The 24,655-nt window shown below is 46.6% G+C and overlaps 1 protein-coding gene across 2 annotated transcripts in view; it reads left to right on the forward strand.

The window, feature by feature from the left end:
• The window catches only part of GALNT2 (polypeptide N-acetylgalactosaminyltransferase 2), a 195,039-nt gene that overhangs the window by 146,050 nt on the left and 24,334 nt on the right, over nt 1-24,655 (forward strand). For both annotated transcript variants that reach the window (XM_002717390.5, XM_051820693.2), the window contains exons 4-6: nt 17,597-17,695; nt 17,887-17,954; nt 18,192-18,257. In XM_002717390.5, the coding sequence (XP_002717436.2) occupies nt 17,597-17,695; nt 17,887-17,954; nt 18,192-18,257 (233 nt within the window). The remainder of the gene's footprint in view (nt 1-17,596; nt 17,696-17,886; nt 17,955-18,191; nt 18,258-24,655) is intronic.

The following is a 24,655-nucleotide window of genomic DNA, read 5'->3' on the forward strand; positions in this document are numbered from 1 at the left end:
AAGGGGTATTCACCTGTGTTCTTCACTGCCCTCCCAAACCTTCCTAAATGGCATACCTCGCTCAAGATGCAGCTGGCCTCGCTTCTTGCAGAGAACCACTTCTGATGGGCCCCATGCTGAGGGGTCATGCCCCTCCCCCCCACATTCATAGCCACTCTGCAGAGCTCCCTCGGCCCCTAGCTGCACACACCTCTCTCCAGGGATTTATGAGTTGCTGTGGGACTGAGACTGTCTTATGATACCACTGTCAATCCTTCATTTAAAGACTGGGAGCATTTAGGTATTTTAAAAAAAAACTCTAGATAGATAATTTGATACATTCACACTTTCCTGGCTAATATCCTTAATTGTAGGGCAGTATCTTGGAAGAAAACTCACTGATTTTTTTTTTCCAGCAAAATAGATGAATATTTGCACCAAATGGGGTAAATAAAGATCAAAGCTATCAGTTCAAATCAGTTTTTACTGCCAAGACAATTCAGGTGGGGTCATATCCAGGATATGATATGATGGCCAGGTGCCATCAGATATGATAGGTATTTTCCCCTAGACGGGGGAATTATGGACTCTCACTCGGTTAGGTAAATAAAGAAGTCGTATTCATTCTGTGGGCGCACATTGAATAGCTAGTCCCACAGGGATCGGAGTAACTCTGGAACTGGGTCTAGGTTCAGGAAAGAACAGGGGGAGAGGTCCTAATGGGCAGTAGAAACCCCCAGAAGAGTCTTCACCTCCTGGGTGAGCTTGCCGGCACAGTGTTGTAACTGCCGGAACACGTCGTCACCCACTTGCTGACTGCACCAAACTGGATCTGTGGGTGGCTGCCTTTCTGAAAGGACTCTGGGATCCTGTTGGCAGGGAGGCACCCTCTGGGCGTCAGGCTGAGGCACCTGTCAGACCTCCTGAAGGGAAGAGGAACTTGGGGTTGGTTCCTTCCTGGCTGGGGCAGTACCAGTCCTGAGGACGTCACGGTGGGTCAGTGGTGGTCACTGCTGGCAAACCTTATCCTAGGCAGATGTTAACCAAAAGTTTGAATTTCTGTTTCCTCTCAATGTGAGTAGTCCACACTTGGCGGGGAGGGTCTGTTCCATCTTGTGTAGAACACGCTCCTCGTGGCCACCCTACATTCTTCTGTTAAATACACCCCAGTTCTTTTCATTTCTATTGAAAGTAGCTTTTTAAAAGTGGACACATTTGTTGTATGCCAAATAAATAAATAGGAAGCTACACCAAAAGTTGAAAAGAGCTCATCTCTTCCTGTGAATGTCCTTCCTCACTTATCTGTCGTGTCTTGTGATTGTTAGATTCATGTAATTTTTAAATATTTTTTAAAGATTTATTTATTTATTTGAAAGGCAGAACTACAGAGAGGCAGAGGCAGAGAGAAAGAGAGAAGTCTTCCATCCTCTCCCAAATGGCCGCAACGGCCAGAGCTGGGCTGATCTGAAGCCAGGAGCCAAGAGCTTCTTCTGGGTCTCCCATGCGGGTCTAGGGGCCCAAGGCTTTGGGCCATCTTCTACTGCTTTCCCAGGCCATAACAGAGAGCTGGATCAAAAGTAGAGCAGCCAGAAGCCAAACTGGTGCCCATATGGGATGCCAGCACTGCAGGTGGCACCTTTACCCAAAACACCGCAGCGCTGGCCCCCATCCATGTAATTTTGTATAAACAAGATGGCGCTGCATTTGCTGTTTGGCCATCTGCTTTGAACATTCAGTAACACACAAGAAACATTTTCTCAGTTCTTCAGCCTTCATTGTTAACAGCCTTTTTTTTTTTTTTTTAAGATTTTATTTATTTTATTTGAGAGTTAGAGTTATAGACAGTGAGAGGAAGAGACAGAGAGAAAGGTCTTCCTTCTGTTGGTTCACTGCCCAAATGGCCACAGTGGCCAGAGCTGCGCCAATGTGAAGCCAGGAGCCTCTTCCAGTCTCCCACGTGGGTGCAGGGGCCCAAGCACTTGGGCCATCATCTACTGCTTTCCCAGGCCATAGCAGAGAGCTGGATTGGAAGAGGGGCAGCCGAGACTAGAACCGGCGCGCATATGGGATTCCGGCACCACAGGCGGAGGATTAACCTACTGTGCCACGATGCTGGCCCCTGTTAACAGCTTTATGTTTAGTTAGCTAGTTCTCTGGTGATGGATATGGTATTGGGGTGAATATTTCTAAGTAGCTTCTTTGCTCACGCATTTGAAAGGACACACTATTTGAGATGACAGTATATTATTTGTTCGGAGAATGTACCAAAATTTATGCAGTATGTTGCCGAATTTAGCTACTGATTCATTTGGGATTTGGGTGTTTTATATATTGGTTTTTTTTGTTTGTTTGTTTGTTTTCCTGAGAGGCAGAGAGAGAGAGAGATACCCCACCCACCATTTTCCTCCTTAAATGTTTGCAGTGCCCATGCTGTGTCAGTGCCAAAGCTGAGAGCTGGGAGTTCAATCCAGGTGGCCCATGTGGTGGCAGGAGCCCTGAGCCATCACCACTGTCACCCTGAGGCTGCATTTTCAGAAAGCTGGAGCCAGAGGCAGGTGTCCATCCTAGGCTCTCCAGTACGGGGTGTGGGAATCTTACCACCAGACCCAGTGCCTGCTTCTGTGTGGGGCTTTGAGTCAAGATTCATTATTGAAGTTGTCTGTGGCCTGCCTACCTACCTGTTTCCCTCCCCCATGTCTCTCCCTCTTCCTTCTCTCAGCAGACTTTGGTTCATAATTATTCTGGCTTTGTAAAATGAATTGAGAACAAATGCCTGTCTCTTTGGGTGTTTAAGAAACATTTATTTGCAAAGGTATTGTTTGTTTCTTGAAATTCAAAGTCATCTGAACCAAGAGCTGTTTTTGTTTTAATCAAAGTAATGCTTTGATAACTTAAAACTTCTTGCATGGATATTGACATTTGGTAAACTTTCCTGTTTTACTTGAATTAATTTTGACAATTTATATCCTCCTGGAAGATCATAAATTTCCTTCAGCATTTCAGATTTATTGGCATAGTGTTATACACACACACACACACACACACACACTTAGATCTTTGTTAATTATAAGCGTTTCTATTTTCTTATTTACAAATGCCAGTGTTCTGGTCCCACCTTCTCATCCTCTTCTCCTCCCCCTTTCTCCATGTCATCATCAGTAATCATAACTGGATTATATATAAACTCTAATGCTTATGTATTTGTAGTACATTCATATCTGCCTGCATTTTACTGTTTTCTTACCTCTTGCCTCTGCACTCCCTCTACCTCGTGAATATTTAATGTTTAGTGTTTATTTTCTGTCAGTTTAACTTGTTTCTGAGTGCAACTCTGGCCGAGTCTCATGTGTTGTGAAATGTAGCATCTTAATGTTCATTAATTTTTAACTTGATTTTAAATTATCAAAATGTTGTTGTTTCTCACTAGTCTGGAATTCTACATTTACTTTCTCTTTTAACACAGAATTTATAGAGTAGAGTGTTTCAAAATTGTAAGAAATTTATTTTTTTATCTTATTATCTGTTTAAACTGAAGTCTTTTGGTGTTTACTTTATTGCTGTGTAGTCATATATCACAAGTTTATAATTTTTTAAAAAAATTATTTGTTTAAAAGACAGAGCCATAGAAAGTGAGATATACATGCACAGAGTTTGAGAGAGATAGGACTCTTCCATCCTCTGGTTTACTCCCCAAATGCCTGCAACAGCCGGGTGTGGGCCTGGCTAAAGCCAGGAGCCCAGAACTCCATCCAGGTTTCCCACACACATAGTAGGGCCCAAGCACTTGGGCCATCATTCACTGCCTTCCCAGGCACATAAGCAGGCAGCTGGATTGGAAGCAGAGCAGCTGAAACACAAACTGGCCTCTGGTATGAGATATGGGCATGGAAAGCTGTGGCTTAACCCATTGTGCCACAATGCTGATCCCTCAATCTTATAATTTTACCCTTTTGCATATATGGGGGGGGTTATCTATGATTTTATAGATAAAACCTGAGAAACAGAGAGGTTGTGTAACTTGTCCAATTAACTAAGCAGTGGTAGGGCGTGAGCTATAGTATTTACTTTTCCTTTCTATAAATATTTGATGAGTGTTTTTTTAAAAGGCTAGAAGTACCTCCAGTTGTTTCAAAGTTCAAAATTTATCCTCTAAATCAGCCTGATTGATTACATTCAAAAACGTCTTGGGGCCAGCATTGTGGCTTAGCAGGTTAGGCCGCCGCCTGCGACACCAGCATCCCATATGGGTGTCAGTTCAAGTCCTGGCTGCTCCACTTCTGATCTTGACTTCTAGCTCTCTGCCAGTTCACCTTGGGAAAGCAGCCGAGGATGGCCCAAGTGCTTGGGCCCCTGCCACCCACTGGAGAGACCTGCATGAATGGGGAGTGAACCAGCAGATGGAAGACCTCTCTGTCTCTGCCTCCCTCCCCACCTCCACCCCCAACTGTGCCTCTCAAATAAATAAATCAATCCTTTTAAACACACACACACACACACACACACACAAGATCGTATGTTGTAAACAAAATTAAAAAAAAAAAAAAGCCTTATAATCCATGTTGTTGTCTACTTGACAAAAGTGTTTGAAGCTTCCACTGCAGCCATTTCTGAGCATGTTTGCTTGATCTACTTTTATGTCATGCTTTGAGGTCTGGAAGGCAGTGATTAACGTTTAGTGTTTGATTTTTCAGCCATATATTTTCTTTTGTATAATGCTAATCTCCTACTTTATCTTGCTTATTTTTGTTCCACTTTTCTCCCTCTTCTATTGTCTTTCCTTCTTTGGGTAACGCTTCATGTGAGGATGTGCCATCTCCTGCTTTCTGTTGTTATAATCAAATCCTTGTGCACTGGTGATTTACACAGAAAGGAGATTCATTTTGGCTCCTGGTTCTGGAGGATAGCCGGCATCCTGCCAGCTTCTGGTGAGGGCCTTGTGCTGCTTCAGCTCGTGACAGAGAGAGGAAGAAGGGGATACACACAGGAGAGAGAAGAGGGGGCTGAACTCCATGCTAGTTAATGCTTTCCCATTCATTCATGACCCAAGCACCTGCCACTGGACCCCACCTCCCAGCACCACTGCCCTGAGACTTCTACTCCTGGTAGACAGACTCAGGCCATAGCACTGTATCTTTTGTGAGCAGCTTAATACTGTGTTTTAGTCTTTAAGCCAACCTGACAGTCTGAAATGTACTGGTCTCCTAGTCATTTTCATGTTTCTTCTATCATCTAATTGTTTTTATCATTCCGTGTTTTACTGATTTATTCACCTTTTTCTTTCTTATGTGGACAATGTTTTTTGTCTTTGTTGGGTTTTGTTTGTTTTGTTGTTTGTTTTTTTCCTCTAGTTGGTTAAAAAAGAATTGTTCCCTACTTGTTATTCAATTACTTGCAATTTTTTGTTTATTAAAATTCCAGCAAAATATTGATTAACTAGAGAAGCTTTGGTTTAATGCCAAGAATAAAACAGTACATGTTTTAAAATGAAGAATTCATATGCTTTTACTTTCTCCCACCCAGTTTCTGGTTTTGTTGATATAGTCTGGAATTGCACACAGATTGTTGTTAAGTATTAAGACATAATTATCTTCTTTTGAGAATTTTTCATTTGCATAACCATATTTACACCAGGCTACTAGACTGCACTGCTGAAATAAATGGCTTTAATGCTTCTTACCATTTTGTGCTGCTTAATTTGAATTTTATTTTATTTTATTTATTTTTATTTGAAAGGTAGAGAGAAAGGGAGATCTTCCATTCTCTTATTTATTCCGTAAATGCCTGCAGTAGGCAGGGTTGGGCCAGGACAAAGCTGGGAGCCCAGAACTCAGTCTGGGTCTCCCATGTGGGTGGTCTAATACCTCGTAGGTGTTCCTTAGCAGGAAGCTGGAATCAGAATCAGAACCAGACTCGGACTCCAGTATGGAATGCAGGCATCCCAAGCAGTCTCCTGACCACTGTGCCAAATGCCCGACTGTATTTTTTTGCTTATTTGTTTTAATAGATCTTAAAGTAGTTTTTCAGAAGGCCCATGTAATTGAAATACTGAGCCTTTGCTTAGCTAAGAATATTTTTCCATTCATAGGAATGGTAAACTCACAACGTATAGAATTTTTGTGTCGTGTCTTTTTTTCTTCCTTTAAAATTCTATATATGTTGTTGCATTGTTATTTGTTTAGTGGTATTATCAATAAGTCTGAAACCATCCTGATTGTGTTCATTTATTATACTAGGAACCTTTAAGCAGAAAAAAGATATTTTATTGAATTATTAAACAAAATGCCCGGAAGTAGCCATCCACACTGCTGGCCCTGGACTGGGAACGCTTCCTTTCCTTAGCACCCTTGTAAGCATTTCCGTTTTCCAGTTGCATCCTTTCTGCTATGCATGGTTGCAAGAAGACTGCCACAGCTCCATGCACCAGGATGACATTTCAAGGCAGGGAGCAAAGGGGTCAGCAGGGGCCTTTCCCATCAGAGCCCTCTGTCCCTACCTGCAGGGCAGATCTCCCCGGAAGTGTCCCCCCTGCGGAAAACCTGCTGTTGCAGTCCCCAGGCCAAAACTAAAGCTGTTTGCAACCTCAAGAGAGGCTGGGGAAATGAATTTGTCTCATACCAATCAGGACTCACCCCTGCGGCTTGGCTGTCCACCCACAGCAAAATCTGCAAGAAAAGCCAGAGGGGAATGACTTCTGTGCTACCAGGAAAGGTGCACCCTTCTTCAGACATACGCAGAAGGCTCTTCACAGCGTCCTGCAGGCAGGAGGACTGAGTGTAAATACAGTAGCCGTTAGTGTTTCCAAGCCACGTGTCCAATACCGATTCATTGTTTACCGTAACATACCATTCTGTCTCCAACAGAAAGTTGATTACCCCCCTACACACACACACACACACACACACACGCACACCAGGATGCCGACAGAATTCTGTTTTGTTTTACTTGAGCCGAGTTTAAGGGGCCCAGACAAATGACCCTGGGTACCGTGGGGGCTCTGTTCTTCGTACAGCGCACTGATAGGCCAGGAACAAGGAGAGTTCAGCTCCGACTCTTCTACGTCGTAGTCATATTCTCATCCTTATCCAGTGACTGGAGGACCTGTTTGCCTTTCATCTGTGGGAGGAAGCGTATCTAGTAACAATGGAGTTGAGTGAAAAGTTGATTTTCTCACCACCCGCCAAAACACAGCAGTGAAGTATGTATGGAAAGAGTGGTGCCCAAATGCATCACCCTTGTCATCACTTCAGCTCTTCTCCCGGCTGCTTTTAACAATTGTAAAGCTGCATAGTAGGCTGGCACCATGGCTCACTAGGCTAATCCTCCGCCTTGCAGCGCTGGCACACCGGGTTCTAGTCCCGGTCGGGGCACCGGATTCTGTCCCGGTGGCCCCTCTTCCAGGCCAGCTCTCTGGTATGGCCCGGGAGTGCAGTGGAGGATGGCCCAAGTCCTTGGGTCCTGCACCCACATGGGAGACCAGGAGAAGCACCTGGCTCCTGGCTTCGGATCAGCGCAATGCGCCAGCCGCAGCAAACCAGCCGCGGCGGCCATTGGAGGGTGAACCAACGGCAAAGGAAGACCTTTCTCTCTGTCACTCTCTCTCTCACTGTCCACTCTGCCTGTCCAAAAAAAAAAAAAGTTGCATAGTAGCCCCACAGATGTCTTTAGTTAGCCCAGATTTTGGGGGTACTTGAACAAGAAGGGCTGTGGGAGCCCCGAGGGTACCCTTTAGAGCTGGTCTCCTTTGCCAGACAGCAGGGAGCGAGCAAAAGAAGAACCCACACTCATGTCTTCATGGAGCAGTGGAAAGGCAAAGGCAGCCCCCCACAATCTGGAAATCCAGTCTCATCAGAGCGGGAGACAGCAGCACCCACGCCTAACAGGTGCCATAGTTGAGTGAGACCCTGGGTGCTGCCTGGCCCTGGGGGTCGGGCAGGGGCGAGGCCTGGGGCTTGTGGTTCTTGCTGTGTGATTGGCAGTGTGAGAAGGTGCCTTTCTCCCTGGTGTTGGGGCAGTGAGCAGTTTAGAGGACAATCACTGTGTCTCCTGCAGCGGCTGTAGTCGGGATGCTGAGCGGGTGCTGGCGGCTGAAGTGCACTTGCAGGGTATTATGGGAGAGCTCAGACGGCTTCATCCTGTTCTCTCAACTTTCCATAGCTCTTGACTCTCGAAAAAAAGCTGGCAGTTAAAATGGTGTGTCTGTAACACTGGAGGTAGCGCAGGGTGGAGGATGCTGTTTGAATGAGAAAACAGTTTCCCTGCATCAGCCAGCGGCCTGCTGGAGGACCGCTCACGCCTCCGTGCTGAGCCAGGAGTGTCTGGAGCACCGATTCTCTGCTTGCCCTGGGCCGCCTGTGCCTTTTGCCTCCGAACCATTGGCTTTTCAAGGAGATTAGAGGACTTCAAAGGGAGAGCAGTAAATAGGACAGCTACAGTTCCTTGTAGGAGGGGAGGATAAATATTTTGTTTTGAGAACATGCCCCTGTTTGGCTAGGCAGTGGAGGATGCGAGGCCCACAGCATTCGAGAAAGCTGTTTTAGACTAATAATTTCTAAGTGAGACAAACCTAAGGTGATTAATGGGGCTTATTCAAATCTCCTGCCAACCAGATTTTTAAGAGGCTTAATTTCAGAGGGGTCCTGCCGAGATTTTTAAATATCTTAGGATTTGCTTCTCTTCGGTCTTAAAAGATCTCTGTGGAGTAAGCTCTGTAGCTATTAGGACTGATCAGAAATTAGTTGATTAGGTGGAATATTAAGCCATTATCACTGTTTGCAGGATTATTAAGAATGTGCTTTAATTAAGTGAGAAGTGAACAGCAGCTGTGTAGCATCAGCCTTTGTCGTCCTTTTCCGAGTCACATTCCGTGTGGCAGCCCACTAGAGGCCCTGAAGGCTCCGGGGTGAGCCGCCATGACGGCAGGCAGCTGAGCGCCTTGATTGGGGGAGCCGGGGTAGAGGCGCCTTGAGGTTGAGAGGTGCGTGCTCAGGCCATTTTGGGGCTGGGGAGAGCAGGGCTTGTTTCAGGTACCCCTCTCTTTGTTGCGGATCCCGATTGCAGGGGTGGGGGGGCGGGCCTTGTTCTCAAGGCCTGTTGGGGGCGGGGAGGGGGGCATTGTGGCACAGTGGTTTAAGCTGCCTTTTGGGACACCTGCATTCCATTTCAGAGTGCCTGAGTCCTGGCCGCTCCTCTTCTAGGCCAGCTCGTTACTAACACATGCTGGGAGGCAGCAGATGATGGCTGCAGAGCTCGGGTCTGTGCCATTCACACAGGAGTCCCGCATGGAGTTCTGGGCTCTGGCCTCAGCCCAGCCCAGCCCTGGCTGTTTTGGGCATTTGGGGATTGAACCAGCAGGTAGAAGGTATCGCTGTCTGTGTTTCTGTCCATAAGTCTGTCTTGTCTGCCTCTGTCTACCTTTCAGGTAGATAGAAATTGCTAAATAAGCATTTAAAAATATAGAAAGGTCCTGTCGTGTTGGAGGCTTACTCCAACTGTCCGGGCCTTGTCTCCAGGGCAGGTTCCATAGCCATAGTGGAGTTTGGGGAGCAGCAGCAGGGGCAGCGCCCCTGTGTGCTGCATGGCCCCCAGGGGCGAGGTGAGGGCTGGAAAACCACAACTGTGGCAGCCGAGTATTCGTTACCTTCTGCGTTCTGCGGTTCTCTGCATAATTCCAGAGCTAGGCAGCTGAGTCTGTGGCTCCGCCGTCGAGAACAGTTAGCCCTGAGAGCATCCCTCAGTCTCCTGCGTAAGTGCTGTGACAGTCTGAGAACAGCCCAGGTAGGCATTGCCTGCAGCAGCTCTCCCAGCCCTGCCTGTTCAGATGGGAGAGGTGTGCAGGGCCCAGGCCTGGTGAGTCTCAGCTCACTGCACTCACTCTGAGAGCCTTGTGATGATCAGAAGCAAATCCAGGCCCTGGGCGAGGAGCATGTACCCACGTTATGCTTGGCTGCCAACCAGAGGAATATGTGGACCTTCTAGTACCCATGGGGACAGCTGTGCCAGGCTGCCCAGACAGTCGCTAAAGCAGCAGACTCACCCTTTCCTGCCTTTGGAATGGGAATGGAGCAGCACTTCCTGTGGGTGAGGCAGCAGAAGATGGAAGGGAACGGAGGGATCCAGAATCTGTTCTAAGCAATTCTTTTGACTTTTAAAGCATTCTGGCCCAGCCCCACCCCAGCTTTCTGGGCCCAGGGGCAGGTGGAGGCTCCAGGCTTTCAGCCCCAGATCACCAGATCCACTGGAGAGACAGGTCAGAGCGGCTGCAGGGCACAGACCACAGACCGTGGTGTGCACCATAGCCAGGGACAGAGACAGGTGCCCCAGCACCCTGTGTCCAAAGTTAAGGAAGCCGATGGCCACACCCATGGACCTTTCTCCCCATATCTCCTACCCTTCTCTTGGGATTGGATTTACACCCACTTGATCCTTACATAGGGCAGCTCAGGCCACTCTGTAACTAAAGAAGATATTAAAAAAAAAAAAAAAGTAAATGTAATGGAAGCAGAAGGGTGGAAATAATGAAGGTAAAAGAAGAAATGAACTAGAAAAACAAACAATGCAGAGGACTACATAAAGCTTCATTTTTACATCTCTGAGAACACTGATTAGCAAAAATAGAGAAAAGGCATAATTAGATAATAACAATAAAGCAGGCACTAAGATCCTAAAATTATAAGTAGACTTTCATACAAACAAATTTGAAACTTATTTAGAATGGACAGTTTTCTAAGAAAATGTAAATTACCAAAGTCTCTGAAGAAAGAGAAAATAAGAACAAATGCAGACTGTCAAAAGTAATTTTAAGCAATAAAAAATTGTATTCTCAAAATATACGAGGCTCAAAAATGTTTGCATAAAACGCAGACTGATTTAGAGACCAGAGAGAGAAAGCTACTCTATTTTTTTCAGGAGTACCTAGCAGTGAAACTGGAAAAAGAAAGTAGAATGGAAAATTATAGATCAACCACATTGATAGTTATAGATTCAAAAAGAGAAAAATCAGAACCAGATACCACCAAATGTAATCTATTTCTAATTTAATCTGCCTAAAAGAAATGTAATCTATTGCTTTCTTTGGAAAAAGTTATTTTAGGATAAAAGAATGACTCAACATCAAAATTTATTATAATTTATATTTTCAGTGGATTAAAGGGAAAAAGTGATAACGATTCTCAAAATAGACATAAGGGGAGAAAAAAACATTAAAAGTCAGCAATCACAAGGAAAAAAATTTTTTAACTCCGATAAAAGGCTTTTTTTAAGCATCTATGTCAAATACGAAACTTAATGATGAAATCCTTACCGTGTTCACTTTAAAGATGGATTAAGGCAAAGATGTTCTCCACCACCTTATTAAATTCCATGTTGTGTTGCAGGCTATCACTGGTGCCACATTAAGACATGAATTGAAAGATGTGTAAGGAATGGGAAGGCAAGGACTGAAGGCAGGTGCATTGATGGGTGGAAAATCTGAAAAGCCATACTGGCCACCAGAACTAATGAAAGAGCTCAGTGAGTTGGCTGAATATGGGTCCGCGTGAAAACAGTTTCAGGCACGGCCTATTCAGACACAGACTAGGAAAAGAGACCATTTCAGTACAGCAGGCCAAACGCTTAAGGAATTCAAGAGCAGATGCAACAAAAGTTGTGTTAAGACATTTATGAAAAAAATTATAAAACATTTAAGGACATTAGAAAATGTATTATCAAGATTCATTTTCTTCAAGTTAATCTACAAATCCACTGCAATTTTGATGTGGAACTTAAAGAGTTACTTCTTAAATTCATGAAGAAAAGCAGATGTCCACAAATACCCAGTACAGCCTTGAAAATCAACAGGGCTACTTGCCTGTCAGACATGAAGACTTAACTTCAAAGCCATAAAAAATAAGGCACTGTGGTTAAGGGTGCAAGATTATACAAATAGGTGAACAAAATAGAAATAGGTGTATCTGTGTGTGTGTGTGTAAATGATATGACTGCAGTGACGTTACTAATCAGGGATGAACTACAGAGCTAAGTGATGCTGGGACAGCAGATTAGCCACATAGAGAAAAATGAAATTACCTGTACCACACGTCTGTGTGAAGATGGATAGCCTTAATGTTGAAAACATTTGCAAAAGTTAAAAGACATTTAGAAGAAAATCTGGAAGAATATAATAATGACCTTGAGTTAGGAAAACTTTCCTGAATAGTAACTCAAGATGACAGATATAAAAAAATTAAAATTAAAAACTTAAGCTTGTCATAAGGCCTCATGAAATTAAAGGATCTGCCTCACGGTTGGAGACTGCTTCAATGCATGTAGCAGACAAAGGATGATATCCAGAATATATAAACTCCTGTAATCAAATAGGAGGTAAAAGCCTAATCAAAAAGTGGGCAGGCAGTTAAGTATAAGCAGACAGGTCATGGAAGAAACAATCCAATCAGCACATAAACAAGGGAAAAGATGTGTCAACACTCCAGTAGCCAGGGAAATGAAGATGGTAAAGGGCTGTTTGGTAGCAGTCTGGCTGGCGGGACGGTGAGAGATGCAGCAGTGTGATTTCACACACGTGGTGGAGGTGGAAGCACAGCCCCGTCCTCGGCGCGTGGCGTTCGGGGGCCCGAGCTGTGCCCAGTGGTCCCCCGTGCAGGCCGGTTCTCAGGTGGGTGGAAAGGCGGGCTCCACTGGCTCCTCGTTGTTAACAGAAATCAGTAGTCAGCAGAGAAGGGCGTGCGCGCGGTGTCCTCCAGGGTGAAGCCGGACAGCAGGGAGCGTGAATGACTGAGAGCTCTCTGTGTGCCACAGCAGGCACGGGTCCCAGCGCAGCGCCACCCGTGGGAGCGTGAATAGGTACAGAATGCCGCAGGCTATCTGCTGGGAGTGTGGGCTCGTGCCGTTCATTTAAAACACACCTGGGAGTAATGAAGCGCCAGGTTCCGGGCAGGGGTTCCCTCTGCTGGGTGTTGCAGTGGACTGGGACACAGAGGGACTGGTAGTGGTTACCTGCTGTGGGTCATTTCACATTACACAACTGAATCAGATGCCAATCTGCAAAATGTTACGATTGGGTAGAGCTGTGTGGGGGCTTGTGTGACTGCTCTGTATTGTGTTTGAAATAGTTCATAGGTACCCACATGGTAGTGTTCGTTGTGGCCTCCGGAGAGGCCACGCAGAGCCTGCTGCCTTGGGGAATGTCCAGTGGTCCCAGACTTGACCCTTAGCTTTGCAAACCCAGAAACTTTGTTGGTTTTGTTTGTTTATTATTTACCTCCCCCTCCCCCCCATAGTGCTTTGCTTTGTTCTTTTGCCAGCAAATCCAAGATTGATTTGTCTCTCAGGGACAGACTCAAACTCAGTTCACAGATGAAGTCACTGCAGAATGCCGGTTTGATCACTTGTAAAGAGAAGTCTATGTCAGAGGAATCCGAGCCTGGAAATGCCCTAGGCGATCCTGGTGGGAGGCTGGGCCGGGACTGGAACGCCTGCCTGTGGGTAGCTGGTGTGGATGCTGACGGTCTGAGACTGTGTGGCCAGCACACTTGCTCCCGCGTGGAACTCCGAATCCTAATCAGAGTGCATCTGTCTAAGGAAGTGATGCAGAGATGGACCGGGCACACTCCGAATCCTAATCAGAGTGCATCCATCTAAGGAAGGGATGCAGAGATGGACCAGGCACACTCCTGGGGCTGTGTAACACAGATGCCCACGGAGCCCCAGTGTTGTTTTCAAAATTCCTTTTTTGTCTTTTAAAGTATGTCCCTTTCCCATCTTTCCTGTAATAAAAATGCACCCGTGTGAACATAAACAAATGCTTAATGACCGATCACTGTGATCTGATGGCTTCCCACAAAATTCACGTCATAGTTGGATCACCATCGTGCCAGTGTTGGGGCCCTCAGGAAGCACTGAGGTCGTGAGGGCTCTGCCCCCATGAATGGATTAGTGCCACTGTCCCGGGAGCAGGCGGGCCTGTCATAAAGTCCTCTCCTGACCCACCATGTTAGGAAGCAGCGGGAAGGCCTTCACCAGGTGCTTGCCACTGTGCTCCAGGGCTTCTCAGCCTGCAGGACCCCCGCACCCAGTCGTTGGTAAATGAGCCCTACTCGCAGGTATTCAGTTACAGCTGCAGAACGTGGACTCACACCCTAAGCAAGAGTCTAAGAGGCACTGCGGGGAGATAGATGGGGCGTGTTTACCCAGGGCTGTTCTTCCCTGTGACCCTCTTCCGCTTGGTGTGCATGTCCATCTCACAGGAAGTGTAGACCTGCTGTTGGCCACATCCCCTCCCCAGTCCCTGCAGAAATCCTTGAGCCCTAAACCTGGTGTGTTTCTCCATCTACCATTCCAATCTTTGAGCTCCTTTTTAAGGCCCTTAAATTGGGCGTTCCTCTAGGTACCCCTGTGGACCCCTTGTCACTGGCCTCATCTCCCAAGGCACTAGAGAGAGCCCACTGCAAACCCTGTGCCCTGAGGGTAGTCACCTTGCATCTGCCTGCCCTGAAGTGGGATCTTGGATTTATTGCAGTGACCTTTCTGTTTTGCAAAGTCCTTTGGCATTAACCTGTTTCTTCAACCTTCCCAGTAATCACGAGAGACTGGGAAATCGCAAGGGCCGTTGTCTGAGATCACACAGGAGTAACCAAGGTTAGCACGGGCCCTTTGCAAGAAACCACTGAAGCGGGATAGTGAGGCTGGGAACGGCACAGGGCCAGGGCCGAGAGGAGGCATGCTTCTGTGTTCCTCCGCACCAGGAAACAGCCTTCTGCCCTAACAGAAGCCCTGGCTTCCCAGTCTAAAGGGCTTAGACTTGATCCTGTGCTTTCTTCATGGGCCTCCCCAGAGACACCTGGGCCAAAGTCAGGTCTGCCCCAAGTGCGTCTGTTCTCCCACCCCGGCTGCCGCCACTCGGGATGCACCAGGATTTTTCCTGTTGCAAGCCAATCAAGAGGTCAGATCTCGATAGCCTTTAACCTCAGGGCACTTTACCACCAAATTGAGGATTAAAAGAAAATCTGTATCTGGTGTTTATACTCTCCAGTACCACTTCAGTACCAGATGCTGGGAAACAGAGGTGAGCTGGAGCTCTTAGAGGCAGGCCCAGTGTCACCAGTGTCACAGCACAGACCCACCACGGGCTCCTCCCGCTGCTGACTTCAAATAAACTACAGTCCTACTCTGGCCCCAAAAACAGCCAGGCAGGCAGTGCCCCGCAGCCAGTTCCCTGTTGAGTCTTTTCTTCCACTGCCTCTGACTGGGCTTGTGGCTCCTTAAATGCAGAATTCATTTCTTATTCATGAAATTCCTCAAGCCCACCCTCCTTTCTTGGCTCATTGTGAAGATTTATGGTCTGCACACACACACACACACACACGCACACGCACGCTAGCATGCGCTCGCTCTCTCTCCTCTCTAACTCATGAGTGTCAAATCTTTCTCTGTTTCTACTTGTTATCCGTCTTTGCCTTAAAAATAGGATCCCTGTTAAGTTTGCTGATTGCCTATTCCTAGCAAATCTTCCCGCCTGTCAATATGCAGAGGAATTTTAATAAAATGATGCAAATGCTACCACCCTTGCATGTTCTGAAAAATGTCTCCAGGGCTCTGTGAGACTTCCAAGTGCTCACGGAAGATGAGGCTTCCCGCAGCGAAAACGAAAATGAGAGAACAGGACATGATCGCGTTGCTTCAGTTCACTGTGATTTGAGAATGAAAAACGCCGCCTTGTGTCTCTTTTCCGATTCTCCTGTGGCTGCAGAAGCCGGCTTTCAGTCAGTCATGGAGCGCTGGTCTGCGCAGCTCAGCGCTCCCGCTGCGTTAAGTGGAGCCTAATTGCAGAGGAGGTGACTCCCCCACAACGCAAAGTCCTTATTTCATTAGCATCACAGATTGGGTTCTTGGGAATGACATTATTCCATAATTTGTTTACAGCTGAAGCCTTGCAGCGTCTCACTTCCTTAATCTGACAATCTGCTCATTCTCCACATTGAAAAAAAACACTGGCCTATCTGTCAGCTTGTCAGCAAATGCTTAGTGCAGGAGGTCTAAGGAGGTGCGAGGTACGAATTCCAGCCTGCATTCCGCCCCCCGGGCCGCAGTGTTCCGCAGTTGTCTTGTGATTAATTAAAGCAGGCCTCACCGTAATAGCGGAAATCAACAAAAGAAGCCCATTCTGTGCTTCTGGCCTGATTGCTTTTTGATTGTACCGCCTTCCTTGCTCCTTTTCCAAACTTGCTCCTCTGGAGCGATTTGCCGGGTCACGAGGGTCAGTGGCTGTCTGGAACATCTTCCCTGAAGGGGCGTTGCGTCCCTTTCAGGTGGAGTCGCTGGTCAGTGTCCAGCAGCCGCTTCAGTCCTTAACCACTTAGATGCGGTCAAAAGTCTTCTGAGCTTTCCCCTGGTTTCCTGTTTAAGACAGTTCTGGGAGCAGAGAATTCGCAGCCACGGTAGACTGCGTTGAGAACTAAAAGCCTGTTTTTGTATTTGAACGTACTGGTCTTGTGCGTGGAAGGTTTCTCCACTCTGCAAGGCCAGTGGCGTGGGCTCACCTGCGGGGGCTGCAGGAACGTTCTGCCCATCATCAGCGTGAGCAGGTCCCCACTGCTGCCTCACTGCCAAGGCCTGTTCCTCCTCCCAGCCTCCGAAGTCGCTCTTGCCGCCCGCTTCCCTTTGCCAGGCTAGTGTTCACTGCGCCACCAATCGAGCAACTCTGGTTTCACGGTCGCTGGGGACCGTCACCAGCCCTGAGCTCTCCCAGGAGTCTCAGGCACATTACTTCTTCAGGGCCACATGCGCTGCCTTCAAGGGTGCCTTGTGCTGGATTCCACAGAGCCTGAGCCCGCCTTTTCCTGTATACTTGAGTGTATGGTGCCACGGCACTGTTAGGAGCCCTGCTTTTAAAGTAGCCGCACAGCGCTCTTCCAGTCCTGTGTCTGTAGAGCCCAGACTTGAGAAGCATGGTGTTGAAATCTGCCTGTACTCCGTGCACCTGGCCCCTCAGTCGATTTCTGCGGTCAGGGGTAGCCCCAGGGCTCTTTGAGTCCTGCTTAAAGGACAAGAGAGCACTGACGGCCCCGGTCCCCGTCGCTGGCAGCCTGCACCACCGTCGCTTGGGCCTTTGGGAGACGGCCCAACAAGGTGACGGGCGCGTGTCTCTGCTGCCCAGCGTAAGGGGGGGCAGACAGTGGGTCCGTCATTCTCGATGAGAGCCAGGTTCCAGATATCACCAGAGCACCACCTGCTTGTTGTAGTAGAACAGAAAAGAGCAGCGGCACACAGTTGGTCCTGCCCCACGGAAGTAACTGCCATGAGCAGGGAAAAGCACATCTCTCGAGGTGTATCTCATGCAAATCGAGATGAGATCGCTCTGTTTTAAAACACGCTTTTTACAAACATGTGAAAAAGATGTTCTCAATATGTTACTCTTTGCCAAAATCTTCCATCTCCTTAAAGCATAGCTCTGATTGTGTTTTTCCGTTTCCTTCTGTCCCGCTGGCGCTCCGTCTCAGAGCCGGCCAGTGACTGCAGAAAACAAGTTAATCACAGTGTGTCCGTCCAGGCAGTTCAGTGCACCTGTTCTCTCGAAGAGTGAAACCGGCTGAGGCTAGTCTGGGCCATCTTTCTCTCCCTGCAGGTGTCAGCGCAAGCAGTGGCGGGTGGACCTGCCAGCCACCAGCGTGGTGATCACGTTTCACAATGAAGCCAGGTCGGCTCTGCTGAGGACGGTGGTCAGGTGAGGCCGGCTCACCTGACGGGCGCTGTTCTCTGTCAAGGATGCCGGACCCAGCTGGGTCCCAGGCACAGTCCAGCCGGGGTGGTCAGAGGGGGCTGCAGACTCTGTCAGCTGACTCTCCCAGCCAAGTTACAAGCATTCCCTACTCCAAGTTGTATTCCCACAACCTGCGTCTTTTTGTCTTTTCTCAGTGTGCTTAAGAAAAGTCCACCCCACCTCATAAAAGAAATCATCTTGGTGGATGACTACAGCAACGATCGTAAGTACTGAGCCCCGCACAGCCGCCCGGGCGCCTCCCAGCACCCGCCTTCCCATCCCGTCGCAGGGTTGGGAGTGCCGTTGAAGAGCGAACAGGCCAGGGATCAGGGAGCCAGAAAGAAGAGGCGCCTCTTGGGGCCCCCAAGGAGGTGTTCAGGCCTTAGAGGGCTGGGGATCGCTGTGCTGGGAGGCAGGGCCCTCTGTGCACTGGAGACTCAAACAGCTTTTCTCTTCCCAGCTGAGGACGGGGCTCTCTTGGGAAAAATTGAGAAAGTGCGAGTTCTTAGAAATGATCGGCGAGAAGGTAAGACTCACTTCTGAATTCAGTACCAAGACGGTTGAATGCTGATTTTTCTTTTCCCAAGTCCAGTCATAAAGAAGAGCTTCGACTGAAAAAGAGCGATTGATTGTCTAGTCTTCTTGACTGTCCCTCTCTGTCTACTAGAACCACTGGGGAGCTCTCTCCCAGCAAACACAGGAAAGATATTAAATGCTTAACTAATTGAGATTGTCTATTAGGACCAGAGTTCAGATTACATTTTTATTTACATATTTAGAAAATTGGCTTCTCTCTATTTCACGAGCTAAGAAATCGTATCAGTCCCTTGAGTACGCGAGTTTAGAACAAAAACAGAGATTTAGCAATGAGAAGTTTAATGACTCCATGCCCCAGGCATCTGATAAAATAGCTGGGATTCAAGTTTGACAGCCTGATGAAGGTGAACCATCCAAAACTGAGAGAGAGTACGGCAATTATATGCTTCTGCGATCTTGCAAATGCCAGCCTCTGAACCGGCTGTCAGTCTAGTTTGTGCCAGAGCTGAGCTCATGGAGTCTACTTTGTTGGCAGTCATAAGAGAAGCGCCAAAGGGGGAAGAGTAGGATTTTGGAGTGCCTGGAAAGGAAGCTCTAATCACAGTGTAATTAACATCTAGAGCACCGGGTGCTGTTAGAGAGCCTCGTGGCTGGAATTTAGACTCCACTGCAGCCTGAGAACTCTTTCCACATAAAGAAATGGCAGAGCTTTGAAACCTATGCCACTTAGGCTATTTGAGGATGACCCCGCTGACCTGGGCCTGCTGGCTGTCTTCTTGATCAGTGCAGACTCTCCTAGTCCTCTGGGTGGTCCAGCTGGAGCCGAGAATCTACTCAGGCAACACGGTGACTGAGCCTGTTAGAGCAACGCAGCCAGCACTGTATTTTAACCAACTAAGGTCATCAACCCAGACATTCGCCGAGTAGGGTAGGCCTTGCCCCTACAAGAGTCCTGTTGGTGGACTCGTCTGAGTCCTCCAAATCTGGAATGCATCAGAAATCTTGTGATTTGTTGCACTATTTTTACCCCCTAAATAACCCATACAATAACTTAATGAATTTAAACCCAAGGCATCTGCCATCCCATCCCATCACCTAAAAAGAGAACAAGGTAGTACAGACCAAAGAAGAAACAAGAGGAAGAAGAAGAAACAGAGAAGAGAGAGAATTCTGTTTCATGTGGGCAATTTATACCTGATTAGTCATTTGCTGGCCTTTAACCTGCTTAGAAATCAAGGCAATACTTCTAGATGCCAGCTTCTCATTGCTTGAGATTGGGATGTTTATTTGGGTAAGAACTCATACTGATAGGTTGTTTTGAGAAGGAAGAAGAGAAAAGGTTATGGGGGACCAGACTATGGAGGAAGTGTGAGTGAGAGCATACGTGGATACATGTTCACACTCACACATACATCTGTACTTGTATATGTGTGTGTGCGTCAATCTTATGTGTGTAACACACAGACGCTTCTCATGATGCTGCTAGATGACAGAAGCAGTCAGTTGTACACAACACTGAAGTAGTGGAGGGGCAGCCTTAGGCTCAGTAGTGCTGACATATTTTCTAGTTTCCTTTATGATTTCTTCTTTGACCCAATGATTAAGTTTTTTATATTCCAGATATTTGCGTTTTTAAAGGTGTCTTTTGGTTATTTTTTTTAAGATCTATTTATTTATTTGAAAGGCAGAGTTACAGAGAGGCAGAGAGAGAGAGAGAGAGAGAGGTCTTCCATCCCCTGGTTCACTCCCCAGATGGCTGCAACAGCCTGAGCCGGGCTGATCCGAAGCCAGGAGCCAGAAGCTTCCTCCAGGCAGGTCTCCCATGCGAGTGCAGTGGCCCAAGGACTTGGGCCATTTTCTAGTGCTTTCCTAGGCCCATAGTAGAAAGCTGGATTGGAAGTGCAGCAGCCAAGACTCAAACTGGCAGCTATATGGGATGCCGGCACTGCAGGCGGCAGCTTTATCTGCTATGCCACAGTGCAAGCCTCGTCTTTTGGTTATTGATTTCTAACTTAATTCCATATTTTCAGAGAATATACTCTGCAAGACTTCCAGTCTATCTGTGGCAACAGCTGTGTTTGACAAGTTCTGCAGGGTCCAGCCTCATGGTCTCTATATAAATGTTACATCAGAGTGGTCAGTGATATTCAGCTGTTTCAGAGCTCAGCAACCTTTCTTGGTCTACTCTGTATCAGTTACTGAAGGAAGATTGTTAACATCTCCAACCTTGGCGGAGGATTTTTTTTTTTTTTTCCCATTACACCGACAGCTTTTCATCTATATGTTTGGAGGCTACTATGTATGTACACATTTATGAATATTATATCTTCCTGATGAATTTATCCTGTTCAAAAATGGAATACCTCTCTGCCTCTGGTAATAATGCATGTCTTGAAGTCTACTCTGTCCAATATAAATTAAGCTATACCAGTTTCCTTATGCTTTGTGTTTGTATCCGTTTCTATCCTTTTAAATCTGTGTCTCTTATAGACAGATTATAGCAAATCTTGCCCTTTTTTTTTTAAACCACTATAACAATCTTTACTTTTAAATTGGAGTGTTCATTCTGTTTCCATGTGATGTCATTATTGGTCTAGCTAGATTTGGATCTACTGTTTTATTCTACATTAGTCTCATGTAGTTGTCTTAGATTTATTTATTTGGCAGAGAGAAAGAGAGAGAAACAGAGATCATCTGTGTACTGGTTCACTCCCCAAATGGCCACAACAGCCAGGGCTGTGTGAGACGGAAGCCAGGAGCCTGGAACTCCATTTGGGCCTCCCAGGTGCATGGCAGGGGCCCAAGAACTCGGGATATTTTCTGTTGCCTTCCCAACCACATTAGCAGGGAACTAGATCAGAAGTGGAGCAGCTGGGACTCAAACCAGCACTCTGGCACGGGATGCTGGCCTCGCAAAAGGCGACTTAATCTGCTGCACCACAGTGCTGTCTCCTCTTGTGTGCTTTTTCCTTTTTATTTCTCTGTCTCTACTTTTCTTGCCTTCTTTTGGATTAGTTTTTTTAAGTATTGCATTTTAATCTTTCTTGGCGTTTCTTAGCTATACTTATTATTTTGTAGTGGTTGTGCTGAGATTACAGCAGACGTTTTTTAAGGTTCATTCATTTATTTACTTGAAAGACACAGCACCAAAGACAGAAGGAAGGACAGAGAAAGGTCTTCCAGCTGCTGGTTTGCTTCCCAAATAGCCACAACAGCCAGGGCTGAGCCAGGCTGAAGCCAGGAGCCGGGAGTTCCATTTGGGTCTCCCAAGTGGCAGGACGGTTCCAAGCACTTGGGCCATCATCCACTGCCTTCCCAGTTGCATTAGCAGGGAGCTGGGTCACAAGTAGAGCAGTGGACTCCAATCAGTGTCCCAATATTGGATGCCAGTGTAACAGGTGGTGGATGCCAGCCCCCAAAGCGTACTTTCTAAATTTATAGCTGAGTTGCTTAGAGTCAGTGCCATCCTACATTACATAAAATGTAAGAACCTTGCAAGAGTTCAGTTCTGTTCCCTCTCCTGTGTACTGTTGTTATCATATTTGCCTTCTACATGTCTTAGGCCTCACAAGACAGTGTTAAATTTCTGCTTCAGATAATCAGTTTAAAAGCTAAGACAAGACTGTGTAAAGACAGTTAAGCTTACCCTCAAACTGTTCACTCTCAATTTCTTCACTTCTTTCCATAGACTCAAGCTTCCATCTAATGTCATTTCCCTTTAGCCCAAACAATTTCCTTTAGAACTGTCTTGTAGAGGCCGGCGCCATGGCTCAGTTGGTTAGTCTCCTGCTTGCAGCTCCGGCATCCCATATAGGCACCAGGTTCTAGTCCCGGTTGCTCCTCTTCCAGTCCAGCTCTCTGCTGTGGCCCAGGAGGGCAGTGGAGGATAGCCCAAGTGCTTGGGCCCCTGCACCTGCATGGGAGACCAGGAAGAAGCACCTGGCTCCTGGCTTCGGATCAGCTCAGCATTGGCTGTAGTGGCCATTTGGGGAGTGAACCAATGGAGGGAAGACCTTTCTCTCTGTCTGTCTCTCTCTCACTAACTCTGCCTGTCAAAACAAAACAAAACAAAACAAACAAAAAAAAACTGTCTTGTAGGCAGCAGCAGTTCTCAGCTCTTCTGTCTTTCTTTATCCTTCATTATTGAGGAAGTCTGAGTTGACCATTACTTTTTCTTTCAGCACTTTAAAAAAGTTCATTCCAGTATCTGTCTTGGATTTCCCTGTCTAGATGTAGACATCATTCATATTGTGCTCCCTTGTATATTACAGGTCATGTTCTCTGGCTGCTTTCCAGATTCTCTTATTTTTTTAAAGATATATTTATTTTATTTATTTGAAAGAGAATATATATAGAGAGATCTTCCATCAGCTAGTTCACTCCCCAAACGGCCGCAATGGCTGGAGCTGAGCCGATATGATGCCAGGAGCCAAGAGCTTCTTCCTGGTCTCCCATGTGGGTGCAGGAACCCAAAGACTTGGGCTGTCTTCTGCTGCCTTCCCAGGTGCATTAGCAGGGAGCTGGATTGGAAGCGGAGCAGCTGAGACTTGATTTGGCGCCCACGTGGAATGCCGGCACTGCAGGCCAGGGATTTAACCTGCTATGCCACAGCACCGGCCCTCAGATTCTCTTCATCTTTGTTTTGTCTATAATGTACCTAAGCTTAGTTTCCCTTATTCTTCTCCTGTTTCAGATTTGTTGATCCCCCTGAGTTTGTAAGATTGACATTTTCCACCAAGTTTGGGAAATTTTTGGCCATTTATTTCTTCATGTATTTTTTTCAGCCTTATTCTTGGACTCCATTTGTGCCTGTATTATTACCACTTGATACTGTCCCATAGGACACTTAAAATTTTTTTTTTTTGAAGATTTATTTGTTTATTTGAGAGGTAGAGTTACAGAGAGGCAGAGGCAGAAAGATGGAGAGCGAGAGAGAGAGAGAGCTTCTATCTGCTCATTCACTGCCCAGTGGCTGCAATGGCTGGAGCTGGGCCAATCTGAAGCCAGGAGCAAGGAGCTTCCTCTGGGTCTCTCTCACAGGTGCAGGGTCCCAAGGACTCGGGCCATCTTCTGCTGCTTTCCCAGGCCATAGCAGAGAGTCGGATTGGAAGTGGAGCAGCCAGGACTCGAATTGGCACCCATATGGGTTGCCGGCTGCACACAGTGGCTTTACCTGCTGTGCCACAGCACCAGCTCCTTAAATTTTTTTTCTTTAATATTTTTTCTCCCTGTTCATCAGATAGATTTATTCCTATTGATCAGTCTTCAAGTTCACTGGTCTTTCTGCCATCTCCAATCTGCTATTAAGATCAGTCAGTGAATTTTTCATTTCAAATAATTTCATTTTTTCAGCTTTGGAAAACCCATCTGGTTCCATCTTAGGGTTGCCATTTGCCTCTTAATTCTCCCTGTGTTCACTATTTAAAACCACCACTTCTTTGAGTTTCTTAGCGTGGTTATATCTGCTGTTAAATCTTCGTCTGCTGATTCCACATCTGGGTCATCTTAGGGTGAGTTTATTTACTTTTTGTTTTGGTTATAGACCACATTTTCCATTTTTTTCTCATGCCCAGTGACTTTTTACTTTATGATGGGCATTATATAGATTATTTGTGGTTAAGAAGCTGGATTATGCTCCTTGTCTTTGTTACACTGGCCAGTTAAATTGCTGGCTGATGACTGACTCTGCAGTTGTGTAGACCTGTCTTTGTACTTTGCTATGATGAGTATGTCTGGGGCAAGTTCTCTATTCCTGAGACAGGCTGATTGCTCTTGGAGTTTCTGTGGAAGAACTGAAATGTTTACCAAATCCTTTTAACTTGGCAGAACTCAAATTCCAAACTCTGTGTCCAGTGCAGTAGAGAACAGCTGGTATCTTGATCTTTTCTTGTCTTCTAACTGATGCTTTTTGTGGACTCCTTAGAGAGTGAGGAGTCAGCCAAGGATTTAAGGAAAGGGTATCACCAGATTCGGGGCTTGCTTCCTCTGTGTGATCCCCTCCTTCAGTTTCTAACCACTCTAGAAGCCCTAAGCTCTGTCCTCTGACCCCACACCAAAGAGGACTACATTGCGGGGGATTGGAGAATGTCTTTAAGGGAACAGCATAGAGAGAGAGCTCTCACTCCATGTTATCTTCGTGTTTCAAAGGTTGGAACCCCTCTAGCTTTTGAGGGCTTCAGGCTTCTCTCCAACACTTTGAGTTGTTTGTTTGCTTTGTTTTAATAGTTTAGTTGGACTTTATCATTGTTGTCAGAGCAAGGGTTTGCTCAATGCAAGCAACCAACTTTACTGTTACCAGAATTAGGAATCTCTCATTTTCTCCCTGCCTTAGCATGCAGCTATGTAAGAATCGTTGAGAATCAGTTTTGACCATGCACAAAGAAACTT

Source organism: Oryctolagus cuniculus, chromosome 13, assembly GCF_964237555.1.
Source record: "Oryctolagus cuniculus chromosome 13, mOryCun1.1, whole genome shotgun sequence".
NCBI classification, from domain to species: Eukaryota; Metazoa; Chordata; class Mammalia; order Lagomorpha; family Leporidae; genus Oryctolagus; species Oryctolagus cuniculus.